This window comes from Arvicola amphibius, chromosome 2 (assembly GCF_903992535.2).
Source record: "Arvicola amphibius chromosome 2, mArvAmp1.2, whole genome shotgun sequence".
In the NCBI taxonomy this organism is placed as follows: Eukaryota; Metazoa; Chordata; class Mammalia; order Rodentia; family Cricetidae; genus Arvicola; species Arvicola amphibius.
In genome coordinates this window covers 8,925,793-8,942,502 of record NC_052048.2, presented here as the reverse complement: position 1 = coordinate 8,942,502, position 16,710 = coordinate 8,925,793, and the positions used below count along the sequence as shown (strand labels likewise).

General features: G+C 38.6%; 1 protein-coding gene across 2 annotated transcripts in view; it reads left to right on the top strand.

Moving 5' to 3' along the window:
* Slco1c1 (solute carrier organic anion transporter family member 1C1) overlaps positions 1-11,955 on the top strand; it is a 38,351-nt gene extending 26,396 nt beyond the window's left edge. The window contains exons 10-14 of one of the 2 annotated variants that reach the window (XM_038320278.1): positions 2,349-2,514; positions 5,526-5,710; positions 6,791-6,855; positions 9,769-9,883; positions 11,733-11,955. In XM_038320278.1, coding sequence (XP_038176206.1) covers positions 2,349-2,514; positions 5,526-5,710; positions 6,791-6,855; positions 9,769-9,883; positions 11,733-11,955 — 754 coding nt within the window. Of the gene's footprint in view, positions 1-2,348; positions 2,515-5,525; positions 5,711-6,790; positions 6,856-9,765; positions 9,884-11,732 lie in introns of both variants that reach the window. The other variant, XM_038320276.1, reaches the window with a different exon arrangement.
* Positions 11,956-16,710: the final 4,755 nt, after the last annotated feature.

Genomic DNA, 16,710 nt, shown 5'->3' with positions numbered 1-16,710 from the left:
AAAAGCAAATACATAGAAAACTGCTGAAAGCTTTTGAGGTTCATATTATGAACACTTCCATGATAAAAGATGAAATATTTTAAAGAAATAAAAGATAATATGACTATTGAGTACTAGCCTCTTCAACAGAGTCACCTTGAGAGACTGTAGCTTAATGGCAGTCATGCTGTCATTGTTTGGTGCATTCTGAAGCTCCTCTTTCAAAATTGCCTTACATACTTTTCAAACATCCTCCACAATGGCAGATTTAACCTTTGAGAATAGCTGTGCCATTGAAAGCAATCAAAGAAAGGCAACACCACTAGGAAAACATCCCACTGCTTAGTGCAGCTCTCTGAAAGAAAAGTCTCATTGGGGAATAAACACTCTAGCATGTTTGTTGAAACTCTTCTTGTAATTAAAAATTTAAGTCACAACCCTATTGTCAAACACATCCTTCATAAGACGTGTTTGCAATTAAAGTCTGTCCTAGATGGCAAAGTAAATGTATCCCCAGTAATGTAAAATAATTAACTTTAATGCAAAATGCTTCCCCTGGGATTGTCCTGTGTTGCTTTGTTTGAAATGGTTATTTTGATTCCAGACACCCAAGAGGTCCTCTATTGACAAGCTTGAGATGTGACAACTGAGGGAATATCTTTTCTTTAGTCAGGAGAACAATGCTATTATGAGGACAAGAATTTAGATGCAATGTACCTGGGAGGGTCCACGCCCAGCTTTGCCACTAACGAATGGTGTGAGTTTGAGCAAGAGCCCTGCCTAACATGACCTTCCCGATGTGCATGTGAGTGGGTGGCCTCCATCACACCAAGGGTCACTGGAGGTCCAATCATCTGCAACCTTGACCTCACAGGACCTTTAGCAGACTGATGCCAAACTTTTAAAGATATTGCTGTCATTACAGCTTCAGATGGAATCATTTGTCTTAGCCAGAAGTTAACACTTCGTGGAAGAGAAGATTAAATGTTCACATAATAGGTACCTGAGACCTAGGAAAATGCCCTTTTGTTCTGTTTGGGGTGACATTTGAGATGGCCCAATCCAAAGCAGCCCAATTAGATGGACAGTTACCTCAATTAAGAAATTACTGCTGTAATTATATAGGAAATACGCATTAGAAGCAAGGGCCCAAAGCACTGGTTCTTTCTTTAAATACCACCTTTTGATGAATGTAATTTCAGTGCTAACATGATTTCAATACTAACATTAGGGAGACTAAAGCAGGTGGTCTGAGAGTTCAAGTCCCACCCAGGCTATATAGCAAGACCCAGACTCAAATGAAAAGACATTTTTTCTTTGATGATTTAGTTCCCAGACTGTGTTGTGCTCGACTATGTGCTAAGAATTATATTTAAAACCAGCATCATAAGAATAAATAAACAACCTGATCTGGCCTCCACATTTTATATATTTCAAAATATTATTTGTTTATTTAAGTATCTAAAATATCTGCATAAAAATTATCAAAAGTGAGAGATCAACCCAAAAGAAAATAAAATGAGGGAAGAAATCGAATTGTGAAAGGTCTATGGGAATAACACATAAAATGAAGCCAAAGTGACACACCCATGTGTAAGTGCCCTGTGAACAGACTAGAAAAAGATAAAAAAAAGTTCAAGAAAATCAACACTTGGAAGATAAGTACGATTCATTAATATTTATAGACATCTTCCATCCTCCCAAAGCTAGCACTTCAGAGTGTTGCAATGCTTTTTTTTTTTTTTTTTTTTTTTTGGCTAAATGAGTTGGCAGTTCATTGAATAATGTGGAATAATGTCAGCAAAGATGACAAAGGATGCAGAAGACCTCTGTACACAGGGAGAATGGAGGGACAAAGGATTCATGGTGCATCACTGGAAAGACACATGTAATGAGATTCGTGGTTACAGTGCAAGAAAGAAGGGTGCTCTCTGTTAGCTGCTTTCATTTATTGTTATAACCAACACCCATCATACTGATGTTTACACCACTGAAAAGATAACACGTATAATGTCATAAATGGCCTTGAATTTTACTTTTCTATCTTGAAATCATGGAGGGAACCACCTTTGCTCGGAAATTTATTACAGAACCCTGGAAGGAGGAGCCTTTAATAAGACCTTTAAGCTAAGAAGTGGATGTTGCTAGAATTGGTAAACCTCTTAAGACGGGGCTTAAGGGAAAGTCAGTTAACAGTTGGCTTATATTTAACACTTAGATGCCAAAACTTTTAACACAACAATTGTATATTCAAAAGACAAACAGTTATCAATATCACAGCATTTTATGTGACCAAGAGCATTGACATTTTAAAATCAGGATCTTGCCTGCTAAGAGGTAATATTTTATACTGTTACGTTTCTTTTCAGAACCAAACCTGTTTCTTATCATGAACGAGCTCTCTTTTCAGATTGCAACTCAAGATGTAAATGTTCAGAGTCAAAATGGGAGCCCATGTGTGGGGACAATGGGATCACATATGTGTCAGCTTGTCTTGCTGGTTGTCAATCCTCCAGTCAGAGTGGAAAGAACATTGTAAGAAATCTCTCCTAATGTATCTGCCTGTTCACTGGCTATCATGTAGACCTGTGTTGCTTCATTGGGGTCTTGGGAGGTGAATCAGGCAGAAGCCATGGTTCTGATCCAACCCTTGTATTTATATGGAAATATTGGGAATTTAAAACACTCTTTTTGAACTAAAGCTGAAATAGTTAAGGAAAGAATTAATCATGAAACAGGTATAACAACTTTCATAATTGTTTAGTCTCACCTATCATTTTATTGTGAAAACTGTTAGCCAAGAATAAGTCCCAACAATCATATAATTTCACTTGTAAGGTCTACTTTAGGATCTGTGTCTCCTGAACTAAGGCCAGTAGAAACAGGAGGTTTTAGGAACAGCAAACATACGGGAGGTTACGAGATCTGTATCTAAAAAGACATGGATTCAGGAGCCCATAACTGATTCCAGGGGAGTTGTTGGTTCTTATAGCAGCTCTGCTTGATCAGGAGTAGAGGGTTGGCACTGCAGAGCTTCTGGAGAGTGGAATGGAGTCAGAACTCTAGGTAGGAAGCTCGCTCAGCCTGTCCAGGTGAAATCACACATGTACTTGAGACGAATGGCTTGAACTGCAAGCGTTTGTTCCTCATATCTGTAGACAGGAAGTCCAACTGAAGGTGCCAGCGAGTCCATTGGAAAGTGAGGGCTGGCTACGGGATTGCTGACATCCTCAGGGCGGAGGGCAGAAAGGACAAGGTGTCTGTAGTAGTCAGCCTTTTTACTCCCACAGTTAACTGAGAGAAAGCTTTTAAAGAGAGGAAAGCGTTGTTCCGGTTTAGCTTCTCGGCGTCTTTGGCCGTGGATCCTAGGCTTGCCGCTTCTGGACGCGTGCTGCTGCGGCTTATCCTGCAGCAGCTGTGTGATAGAGGCCATTAGCCTCACAGGAACTGAAGGGAAAGCAGAGCAGAAGACAGGCTACATCTTTCCGAGGCACTCCACAGGGACCACTTCTTCCACCTAGCCCCTTCTCCTGCCCTGGACCACCCCAATAAAACCATCATGTTCTTTTTCACAAATCCATCAACTGGACACCCAATCCCTGGTACTAGAGGGGAACGCTTCCTGTTTAAATGTTAAAATTAAATTTTTCTAATATGGACACTAATTTCTGAAAACGTTATCTTTACAACCTTCCAAAGCCCTTACCTCCATGTTACATAGCACAGGAGCTCAATATTCCAATAAGTAAACTGGGATGAACATTCAGTGCATAGCGGAAAGTAGTTGTGGAGGACGCCCCCTTTAATCACACCTTGGCACTTCAGATCTAACACTGCCTTTCGTAAAGACTGAACAACACATATATATTTAAATATACTTGTTGGCTAGTTATGAATGCTTTGCCCAACACATCTGAGGGCATGCCAGATGATAGTGAGGCACAGGAACAAATAACAATAAAACAAAATCAGGAACAGGAATAAAAACATTTAACCAGAGCCATATATATATGGTCCTGGATATTCATGTATATACCTACAGATATATATGAATTTTTCCAACTTTATTTCATTCTTTATTTGCAAATTCACTCTTCAGCGATGAAAATGACAACTTGTTGTCTCAGTTAGTATTTCCATGGCTATGATAAAATACCCTGACTTGGAGAAGAAAGAGTTTATTTCACTGATGCTTCCACATCGCGGTCCATCATCTGAGGAAGCCAGGGCAGGAACCTAGAAGCAGGAACTGAAACAGGAGGTCTAAATGAGGGCCGCTTACTGGCCTGCTCCCTGTGGCTTGCTCATCCTTCTTTCTCATACCATACAGAAACCCCTGAATAGGGGTGGAACCCACCACAGTGGACTGGGACCTCCCACATCAATCACTAAATACAAAAGTGCTCTACAGACTTGCCTACAGCCCAATCTTATGAAGGCAATTTCTCAGTTATAGGTTTTTTTTTTTGTTTTTTTTTTTTTTCAGATAACTAGAGCTTCTGTCAAGGACTAAGACTCTTTTAATTACAAATAGGTAATAAGTGCTATGAGATTCTCATTTCATAAATAAGCTGCACATAAATAACCCATGAGTGATAAAAAATACTTATTTATATTCAAGATTTAGTTGACTTTTATGCATAAAGATTATTTTCCTTAAAAGACAATGTAAATTCTTCCATATCTTCTAATATTGCCCATTTATTCAATGACTTTTTTCTTAAGTACTGAAAATGAGGTCAGTTTTAGACTCTGGATGTGTAGTAGTGACAAAGTAGGGTGTCCTCCTTTCATAGAGGTAGTATTCTAATAGAGGTGTCATTTAAAATTAAGTGCCATTTACTAGTGACAGGGACTGAGTTAGGATACAAGGGCAGACAGATGGGCTGTGGTTTAAAAGGGGAGGTCATGGAGTTCTCTCATGGGAAGCAGAACAGGCAAGAGGAAAGTTTCCTGGACAGGGAGAAGCAGTACCATGAGACATGAGTAAATTTTCTGTGTTCAAGCTTTGTGTATATGGTGGGGGGCTTCTAGGATAAAACATACCTGCAAAATTGCCCTGTGGGCGCTCTTGTGTAACCAAAATAGAGGGCAATCAGGAAGATTGTTGACCAAGGAGATCAGGGTAAGATCTAGGAGCTACGTGATAGAGAATGTATAATTCACTACAATGATTTGGGATCCTTACAAATGTTTAATGAATACAAACTTTAGGGTTGAAGTCAGTGAGAGAATTTGAGTGTTCACTTGTTTACTATGTGGAAAGCAGATTGGTGAGAGAGGAAGAAGTTGAGCACAAATTTGACTATGACAATAATCAAGGCATGAAATAGTAGTGACACTCATGTGTAGACTATAGGTCATGATTTAAACAATGAAATACTCTATTAGAGTTCACCTTAATATATGTTAATATAGCAAAAAGTGTTCCCCCATCATTCATGTAAGACATGTATATTCTACTGAAAGTATTTTAAAATAAGTTGGTAACTTCTGACTTTATTAAATACACCTCAATAATTGGACTTTTCTCTACTGTGTTGCAGATGTTTTCTAACTGCACTTGTGTGGGACTTGCAGCCCCTAAGTCAGGAAACTGGTCAGGCATGATGGGCAGGTGTCAGAAAGATAACGAATGTCCCCAAATGTTTCTGTATTTCCTTGTGATTTCAGTCATCACGTCATATACCTTATCTCTAGGTGGCATACCTGGGTATATATTACTCCTGAGGTGAGTACTGAGTCTCCTTGCTCCAACTTCACTATCGAATGTAGCATATATTCTTTTCCATGGTCATGATTCTTGATAGCTTGTTGAAATAATTTCCTCAGTCCCTGAATCCACTGTCAGATGAACCCACTTTAGGATTTTATATAAAAATGTAGCTGAATAGAGTTTCCTTATTTCAACATGTTTGCAAACCATTGATCTAGAGCAATGTTAAAACCTACATCATTGAAGATTTGTGGTAAACACCATGTGGGGCTTCTGATGTTGGAGGCAGTATTAATAACACAGATAAAATGCACCTTCCATTAAATATGCTTTCATCAAATGTATGCAATAAACAATTAAAGGTATGTTTAATAACACAGTGTTTTAAATTGATCATTTTGATCTATAGGTTATTATATTTTACATATTCTTGCTAAGACTGGAATTTTCCATGATAAGTATTATGTTTTCTTTTTATCAGTTGACAATTCTTATCTATGAATGTTATGTGAATAAGTTAAAACAATTTAGGACCCTAAAATATGCACTCCTTTGCATTTTTTAATTAGAATATATTTTAAAGAATGATTTAAATAGAAATTAAGCATCGTTTTCTGGTATAAATCATATATTTAAAAATGGGGGAATTTTAAATTTTATGTCACTTTAAATGAAATTAATGTAATTAAACAATAATGAATAATGATTAGATAATCATGACTAGATTAAAGATTATATGAAAAGTTGTGTGTGTGTACACATGTACATGTTTGCATGTGTATAGGGCACTACTGAGTGGGTGTGCACTCATGAGCAGGCCCCAGATTGATGTTGGAAATCTCAGTGCTCTTCCACCTCATTCACTGAGGCAGCATCTCCCAGGCAGAAATTATGTCAGTGTTGCTAGCCATCTTGCTCTGATGACTGCCTGTCTCTGCTTTTGAGACTGTAAGAACAGCCAGGTTACCAGGCCCACTCAGTATTGACGTAGGTTCTGAGTGTCTGAACGTCAGGCTTCATGGTTGTATGGCAAGTGTTTCAAGCACTGAGAGTCTCTCAGGCCGTATTTTCTAACTAGTGCATTTTTGATTTTAGGTGCATTCAACCACATCTTAAATCTTTTGCTCTGGGTATCTACACCTTAGCAGTGAGAGTTCTTGGTAAGTATAATAAAATGGGTGATTTTTCTTCTCTTTCTAAAACTGGTGTGTGTGTGTGTGTGTGTGTGTGTGTGTGTGTGTGTGTGTGTGTTTGTGTGTTGGTTTATTGTCAGGGGCCCCACAAGTGTCATGGATGGCAGGGAAATAATCTGTGAAATATGAAGAATGAAGCTCAGGTCAGCCCTGCTTTAGCAGCCTCTGGGTCAAAACTTCCAGAGTCTGACCTTGTGCTTTATTTTACTTACACATTTAAGCACAGTAAAACTTGGGTTGGGGAAGCTGCCACAGTTATCACAACAAAAGCTTTTGTGATGGCTACATTGAAACTCCCTTGCAAACGAGCAAAGCGCCTGGCCTGTGACATTTTAATAAGAATGAGTTCTGTTGGCTGAACAGCGCTCAGGGTAAGGGCCTAAGGAGAAATGATTGGTAATAAGCATAAGGATAGATTCTGTTGATGGAGGATGCAAAGTACACCGGCCTTCTTTCATAAGAAGGTTTCCATTCACTGATAGACAAAACTCAGGATTGGGACCTAAACAATGCTCAAGATTGGGGGGGGGAGGGGCGATTCAGGAAGGCTGGCTCCATAGAGTAGCAAAAAGATTACCAGGAAATCATTTGCATTTACCTGATTGTTTTTTGTAAACAGTCAATAAAATATTTCAGGTGAGAACTATGTACGTGACATTGTGTGTCATTTTGCCCTTTCTGTTGGAAAGACCTACTTTAGTGTACACCACCACTAAATAATGTTCTCTTTGTAAATATGAGGGCCCTAACCCTCTCCACAAGAGAGATTTTTCCATAAAAAGTGACCTGTGAGATGACGTCATTATTCCACTTTTGGCATGTGTTTTGCCTGAAGCTGATATGACTATAAATGATTCTAAATTAAATCAATTATATTACAGCTATTCATAAAATTTCACTAGAATTTTAAGCAGGCTGTATTTCAAAAATAATTTCTGTTTATTATAAAAGGCCTGTTTTTCTTGATGGTATTGTACATACTTTAGGATGACTTTAGTAAGAGTACACTATTTTGTGCAACTATATACTGTGGTTTGAATATGAAATAATATGCCTCACATATTTGTTTGAGTGTCCACCAGATTCCAAGCTGGTGTCACCATTTGGAAGGTTGGAGTATCTTTAGGAGGTGAGACCTAGCTGGAGGAAGAAATCTCTGATAAAGCTGGGGTGAGGCTTGAGGTCTGTAACTTGGCAGCTTCTAACTGTAGTTTTCCATGCTTCCTGCTCTAGCCATTTACCAAGCATGCCCCTGCTGCATGGGCCAAGCATTTTGGCATGCTTTCCCTACCATGGTTGATTCAAATACCTTGAACTATGTGCCCAAAATGAACCCTTTTTTGTTAGCTGTGAAAATGTTGGAGACTCGTATACAACAGCAACAATGGCACAAAACTGATGGCCATCTTTTTGCAATACATTAAAAAGAAAAGCTGTAAACGCCTTTTAATCCTGTCATTATGCTTTTGTTAAAACTTGATTGTGAGAGTTTACCTTTTCTTCATAGGATTGTGCCCTCGCTAATCAGTTACTGAGAAATGATGAGCGTTGTAGCATGAATAAGAAAGGAACTGTCTGTGCCTGCATAGTTTGGATCTAGCATAAAACACAATTAAACAAACAAGCTGTTCTGAGAACATTAAGGGTTGGTGAAAGGGACTGAGATGTGTGCTGCTGAGCAGAATTAATACATTTTAGGTCATTGGAATGACCCTTTCTGAAGGGAATTATTTGAACTGAGATACAACGGGTATGTGAGCTTTAAGAAGAGGGAGGTAGGGAGGCAGAGAGGTAGGGTGGTGGTGCAAATCTTTAATCCCAGCACTTGAGAGGCAGAGGCAGGCAGATCTCTGTGATTTGGAGGCCAGCATGGTCTACAGAATGAGTTCTATGACAGGTTCCAAAGCTACACAGAGAAACCCTGTCTCAAAAAAAAAAAAAAAAAGAAAAATAGAAAAAAGAAAAAGAAAAAGAAAGAAAAAAAGAAAAGAGAAAAGAAAGGAAAAGTAAATTTAAATTTATTTAAGACAAAGAAAGCTACTCAAGGTATTAGGCAAGAGGACAGAGCATTTTGAGCATTGAAAGACATTCAATAGTCATGCCTTTAATCCAGCACTCAGGAGGCAGAAGGAAGTGTATCTCTATAAGTTTTAGAACAGCCTGGTCTATAAGACCTAGTTCCAGGACAGCTAGGGCTGTTACAGAGAAACCTCATTTCAAAACAAACAAACAAACAAACAAAAACCAAACAAAAAAAGACAAGAAAGACATTCAATAAATCTAAGATCCAAAATATAATGGAGTGTTTGGTCTTGGAACAAATACCTTGGGAAATTATCTGTGTGGTTACTTGCATAGTAAATAGGTTATAGAATGATAAGGAAATTGGCCAAAAAAAGCCTTAGCTATTGCTTTTATTTGGGATGGAGTTTCTGGGAATTTAAGGCTCTAAAGTATGCTAGGCAAATTCTCTACCAGTGAACTGTACACATATCCTTGCTAGGCTTTACCTTGGAGCAGTAGAGAGAGGAGAGTAGAGATGTGCCATGATTTGGGATTTATTAAAAGTGAGAGAAGGGCTCAAAGATGACATCCAAGCTCATAGCCCTGGCCACTTGGTGATTCAGTTGAGGGAGAAGGTCACGTTGATGAGTGTTCACATGAGTGTGGTGTGCCGGGAGATGTACACCTGGACTTAAGCTAACGAGAGTTTTTGCATGAGTCCGGAGCTTGGGACCAAGCACTGAGCCATAAAGAGGTCTCAGTGAGTAATTATGGCTTTTCATCTCCCAAACAGTGATTCCTGGGCTCAAGGTAAGTCGTTCTGGGTTACCATTCATGACAGAATTTAGATGCAATTATTTGTGTTTCTTACAGCAGGAATCCCAGCTCCTGTGTATTTTGGTGTTTTGATTGACACTTCATGCCTCAAATGGGGATTTAAGAAATGTGGAAGCCAAGGCTCCTGCAGATTGTACGATTCTCATGCTTTCAGGTACAATGTTAGTCCAGTCCCAGATTCCGGTGCTACTGCATTACATCCTATGCAACATCCTTGAAATGTAGAATTTCTTATGTGGTTTCCATGTTTCTAAGATAAATCAACAAAAAACTGGGAACTGTTTCATGTACCAATTCTGTTATTTGCTATTTGACTTAAAAATATGTATTTCCCAGTGTTAATACTGAATTTCATTTAAATGTCATCATTATTTTGTACTTAATTTTTAAGTTATGAAGTAATAGGATTCATGAATTTATATAATTATGATGCTTTCACACATATGTATCATTATACTTTGTTCTAATTTATCCCCCTTCCAAGTAATTATTTTTTTAATATGATGAAAATGAGTTGCGTAAAATGCCTTGCCCCTACAATCCCAAAATTTAGGGGGCTAACAGAAGAGAACTAATGCTCACTTGAGGTCGACGTGGGCTGTCTAATATGTCCTAGGCTAACCTGAAGCTACAGAGTGAGCATCCCTGACACACACACACACGCACACCACACACACCACATACACCACACAATACACACACACCACACTCACAAACACACACACCACACTCACAAACACACACACATGTGCATGTATTCACATGAGCACACACATATGACAAATAATGGAAATTTCTAGAATATAGTAACATTTTTGAAAGTTTGTGTACACTAATAGCAAGACGTTTCCTGATACTCAGATGCATTTAAATGTAGGTCACATTCTGGGTTTAATTCTATTCTTTTTTTAAACTGAGCCAAACTGTACCATTTACGTCAGTGCTAATCCCTTGGGCAAGATCAGGATTTGGCTCTCAATCCGTCCGGCTCTTATTGCCAAGCTGATGTTCAATTATTCCAGTACTTGAAATGCATAAAAGTAAAAGGCTTCCTCTGTGTGGGTGAGTGTGTCTGGGGTGGAGAGTGTGGTTTTCTCACTACGGTATCGTTCAGCTCTGTTCATCAGACCTTTATTCTCCTTATTGCTGAAAGCCATACTCCAATGGCTCAAGAGCAGGGACTTCCTTTTCTTCAAAGGCTTACAAGCCAAACACTTTGTTCCAGAGAAGTAAAGCTGAGTCTTCAGCATCTGAGATGAATGTGAATTAGTAAGACGGGTTTAATAGGCTTTGATGGTATGTGTGAAGGGTTTTTGGTTCATGACCAGGGCCGGTTCAGGGTGTATAATTTGGCATATGCTTTCATTTGCTGTGGCTAAATATTCACTGTAATGTGACAGTTGTGTGATGCAGGGACTGTGAGACTGTGAGAATATTTACCGAGTAACCAGGACAGACCTTGAAGCCTGACTGTCTATGTTCTTCTGGTATTAAAACGCTTCTCAGGGAAGAGAGTAAACTGAACATTACATTAATTTGCAGGCGGTTCTGCTCCACTATCAATTATGACCCCTTCTTCCAATTGCTTGCTGCAGCTTTTCTTTGGAATGTGTGGGAGGAATATTTGACACAGGGTCACCACAAGACTCAATCAAACCTAGAAACTTTGGAAAGTGGAAGAGACACTTTTAAAATTATAGCTAAGACAGCAATAGCCTAACTGGAACAGCCCTGTGCAAGCAGGAAGATGGCTATCTAACTTCAGGGAATCCTCATATAGGAAGTGGAATTTATTATATCATTTGCAGTAGCTAGGAATGAACAATGCTAAGAAATATGGCAGTGAGCTGCTGGTGGTTCACCAGTGTTCACAGCCACGGGTCGATGCTAGGAAATCTGTGTCTTTCGAGAGAGTTATCACCACACTGTTAGAAGTTTCACTTATGTTTGATTTCAAGCTGAGTAGCTGCAACAATTATAACTGAGATTCTTTCTTCTTTTAGACACATATACCTGGGACTAACCACCCTCCTTGGTACGGTGTCCATTTTCCTAAGCATGGCTGTGCTTTTTATTTTAAAGAAAAAGTATGTTTCAAAACACAGCCGCCCCATAGCCACAAGAGGCAAAGCAGTGGCATCTTCAAGCTTCAGGACGGAAGCACGTGCTGTGAGGGATCGTGGGCAACAGCCCAAGTACTGGCCTGGCAAGGAGACACGACTTTAGAAAAATCACAGAAAACAAACAAACACGGAGGTCATTTTATCCAATACATGAACGTTCTGCAAACAAATAAAATTATAAACAAAAGGGCTTTCCCATGTAACGTTTTTCTCCTTTCAAAAGTGTGTCTGCTTTTCTTTTGTTTTTACTCTAAGCTATACATGGTAGACATCAATAAATATCACTAAACATAGACATAAAAATGACTTTAAAACCTTTAACTTATTTATACATTGCTTTTAATTATTTTTTCATTTGTGCTTCATCTGTGTGGTGTCCATTGATATGTAAGATGTATTCCTGGGGAGGAGTGTCTCTTGTGTCAGATTACGACATGTCCTCACTAAACTGAGTCACTTGTCCAGAATACACTTTGATTCGTTCCTAAGAAGAGCCCTTGGTTCTAGATCCTTCTTGGAATACAGAAGTTGATACAGAAAAGGTTTATGACAGAGTGACCTTGAAAGGCTATTTTAAGTTATTTGTTCCCCCACTAATCATTTACATCGGTTCATTGTAACATTAGAAACATCCATGGTCATATTGTTGTTAATGTCACTGTGCTTTATTGTCTGTGAATTCAGTGAATTAAAATATTTGAAAACAAATGCTGCCCATATTTCCATGTAGACAGTCAAATCTCTACTTTATACACAAGGTGTAGTCATAAATATATTTAAAAGTTAAGTTTGGGGGTGTGTGGACCTGGGAGGACTGGGAAGTGAGGTGATTAGGGTGTATTATGTGAAATTCGCAAATAGTCAATAAAAATACTATGTTGGAAAAATATAATATCACAGTTACTACTAATTGCACATATATATATATATATATATCTGTGGTACTATGTATTACTGTGTAGTGTATCTAAGGTATATAATGTTTATGTATACTATACATGTACTATATAGTTTATCTGTACTTTATATATAAAGCAGGGATTTTGACTCTCCGAAGGCTCATTTTCCCCCTGTTGAGGTTGTAGCCTCTAGATGCCATTTGTTTGTCCTGGTTAGTCTTTTGTCACCTTGATACAAGCTAGTGTCATTTGGGAAGGGAGACTCTCAGTTAAGGAAATTCCCCCATAATACTGGCCTATAGACAAGTCTGACAAACGTTTTCTTGATTACTGATTGACTGACCACCTGGGCTGGAGGTCCTGCGTTAAACAGGAAAGCAGGCTGAGCAAGCCGTGAGGAACAAGTCAGTAAGCAGCACCCTCCAAGGCCTCTAATTCAGTTCTTGCCTCCAGGTTCCTACTTTGAGCTCCCGTCCTGAATTCCCTCAGTGATGAGGTAAAATAAACTTTTCCTCCACAAGAAAGTTAAGTTTCTGGAAATCATTAATGACTGTGGTTGTTATTCCTAGAAAGTAAATGGATTAAGTAGGCTTAAGGCTGGGTGTGGTGTCTTAGGTGTCTAGTGGCCACTTACCAGACAAGTCAGAAAGATTCCACCAGGTAACTCCCTGGTACTCTTCACTGGAAACCCTCAATTCAGACCCTTACTCTCCCCTGGCATTTTGACACTCCCCTGACTGCAGTTAGTGAATTTGGAAGTCTGCACTCTGATCTTCAAAGCATTACTACTGTTTTCTGTCTCTATCACCAGTTGAAACATAGTTTGGATCCCTCTAGGAAAAGCAGAGATAAACCAGAGAACCCCGTATAGAGGCATTGTACGCATAAGTCAATAGTCTTCAGTAAGTCCTGGGAAGTCCAAAAACCAGGGGAATCTCAGTGTGAGTTAGATAGTACAGTGCCTTGGATGCAAAGGGCAGGACACATACATACCAAAGGAATTTTCAAAGCCGCATAAGGAATCCATCACCATGATACATCAGTCACTAAAACCTGATTCATCTACACAGCACTAATGATACTAAAACCTCCATTTAGGAAAGGGTATGGCAAAGCTGAGAGAGGTTACATAAATTGTTCATCAATGGAGAAGCACAGTCAAAACAAAATTTAGGTCTGCATGAAATAATTTTTCCACCATATCAGCCTAACCCGAAACTGTGTTCTAGGACAAATGCCCCAATCATTTGTAATGTTTCAGAATTGCTTTATTTTATGTGTTTTCATTGATTCAGTCCTCATCTATGCCTGTATATTCCAATATCATAAGATAATCAGCACACAGTGAATTTTGTTAGTATATTATTTTTTGTTTTATTTTGTTCTCCCCAAGTATTATATCTTGTGTTCAGAATAGTAGACTTTCAATAGATAGACCCAAAACGTGCTACTTAAACTTAAGCCCGGTCATCAGAGAAGGGCTTTAGAGACTTATCCTTTAAATGCAATTCTTTATAAGAAAAAATCTTAAGCTTGCTTGATTTATTGGGTCAAAGGCATGCTATGGGAACCATGTGGGGGTGAGAGGACACTTTAGGGGAGGTTATTCTCTCTTTACAACATGTGGGTCCCAGAATGAAACTTGAGTCATCAGGCTTGGCATCAAGCACCTTTACCCACTGACCATCCCACTGGCTCCTGGCACACAACTTGAAGTAACCTTTAGACAAAAAGGAAACACGAACAGGATGCTCCCAAGAAACCTGTGTGTTTGAGTAGAAGTCTGGCAAGAAGGCACCAGTTAAATACATGTTTGCTTTACTCACACAGCAAAAGAATCTAATGGTCCAAGTATGGCTTCTGACTACCTTCATTGTCTCTTTACATATCAGTTCTGAAAACAAGAATGGGAAAAGATGTAACGACTAAGAATGAGGAAGAGAAATGTCCTTTAAAACACAATGTGTTGGGCCATGAGAGGCTGTTCAGCAGGTACAACACTTGATACTTTTCGGAGGAACCAGGTTTGGTTCCCTGTCCCCATATCTGGAGGCTCACAGACCTCTGTAACTCCAGCTGTAGAGCAATCTGATGTCCTCTTTTGACCTGAGCAGGCACCCATACCTATGTATGTATATACATACATGGACACCACACACACACATCTTTGCCATTTGATTGAAATTAGTGACAATAGTATGTTTTATATTTCTGCTGATTTTGAAAATGCAATGGACCTTTGTTCTGGTAAGCGGTCTATGTGCCTCTGTGCACTAGGTGGCTGCCCTGCCAGCTCCTGAGCAGGAGTCCATTTCACCATTGTCACCATTTTCTGTACCCACCTGACCCATGATAAAGGGTGCATGGGTTGGACTCAGTACCCTTCTCCAGCTTGTCTTAATACATTAAAGTAAAATCTAAGTCTCTCACCCTAGCTTCCACATCCTCTTCATTTTTTAAAGCTTTTTGTAGCAACACCCTAACACATAACTTCTTTGCAGGTAAGTCACACAACAGAATCTTGATTTATTTACTTGTGAATGATTTAGAAAATAAAACCATGTTTTGAAAGAAAAAGAGCAACTAAGGAATGCTGAGAGCAGGAAAAATATCCTACATAAGGAAAAGCTCAATTGATTTCCAAGCGCATAATACCAAGTACTCACCATTGAAATCATATACACACAAGTAGCATTATACAGACTGAGTAGGTTGTATTTATAAATTTGGAATATATATTATATTTATATATTCCAAATGTACAAACAGTTAAAGAAATGGAACCAATAAATTTGAGCAAGAACAAGAGGCCACATGGGAAGATTTGGAGAAAGGAGAAAATAAAGCAGTTATATTTAATTTCAAAAACCAAATTATTTTATTAAAAATGGTCTCTTTCATAAAAAGACCAAATACTAACTAAAAAGGATCAAGATTTTATGCATAATACTCAATTCAACAGGTAACAGAATTTCATCTATGAAACTTAGCTTTATGGTATAGAAAGGTATCACTGAGTGGGGGATGAATTTATTAGAAAAAACAAATATTTTCTTTAAATATTCACATATAACAGAGGTAAGCAGATATTATGTGATTATAGTATTATACTATATTATATATAGTATTATATTATTTAAAACAAAACCCTGTTGTGATATATTAGTTGAAGATGTGCTCTAATCATTCATGCTGTGGAATATTTGTTTAATGATGCAAAGATGTATTGTATTCTTTTCTATTGCATCTGTTTATGTCTGTGAAGCTGTGTACTTTGCCTGCCTAAAATACACCTGATTGGTCTAATAAAGAGCTAAAGTGTCAATAACTGAGCAGGAGAGAGAGTAGCCCAGGATGGCAAATAGAAAAAAATATATAAGAGGAGAAATTTGAGAAGACCAGGAAGCAAGAAAAAGGAGAAGGTGAGAAGACACCAGGGGTCAGTCACCCAGCTACACAGCAAGTCATAGAGTAAGAAGTAAAAAAAAATAGAGAGAGCTTAAAGCCCTGAGGGAAAAGGTAGATGGAACAATCTGAATTAAGAAAAGCTGGCTAGAAACAAGCCAAGCTAAGGCTGAGCATTCATGAGAAAGAACAAAACTCTATGTGACTATTTGGGAGCTGTATGGTAGGCCCCCAACAAGTAAAAAAGTAAGAAAACAAGCCCAACAACATTTTGGTATCTCAACATGGGCCCATATATCCATAGGGCTTGAAAATGCTTAAAATAAAAAAGAATAAACACAGCTTCTTTAAGAAATTCTGCCACACAACAGGGCGCTTAAACTACCTTCTTCATATTAAATAGAAGTAAAAACCTAAGTAAAAGTGCCAGCCACAGATCAGAGTCCTGTGATTCCAGAGTTGGGGGGTTGAGTGCAATTCCTGGTCAAAAGTACTTCCAACCAGGCTAGGAGCTTTAGGCTTAACTCTCTCGAGCCTAGAAGCAATCAGAGCCA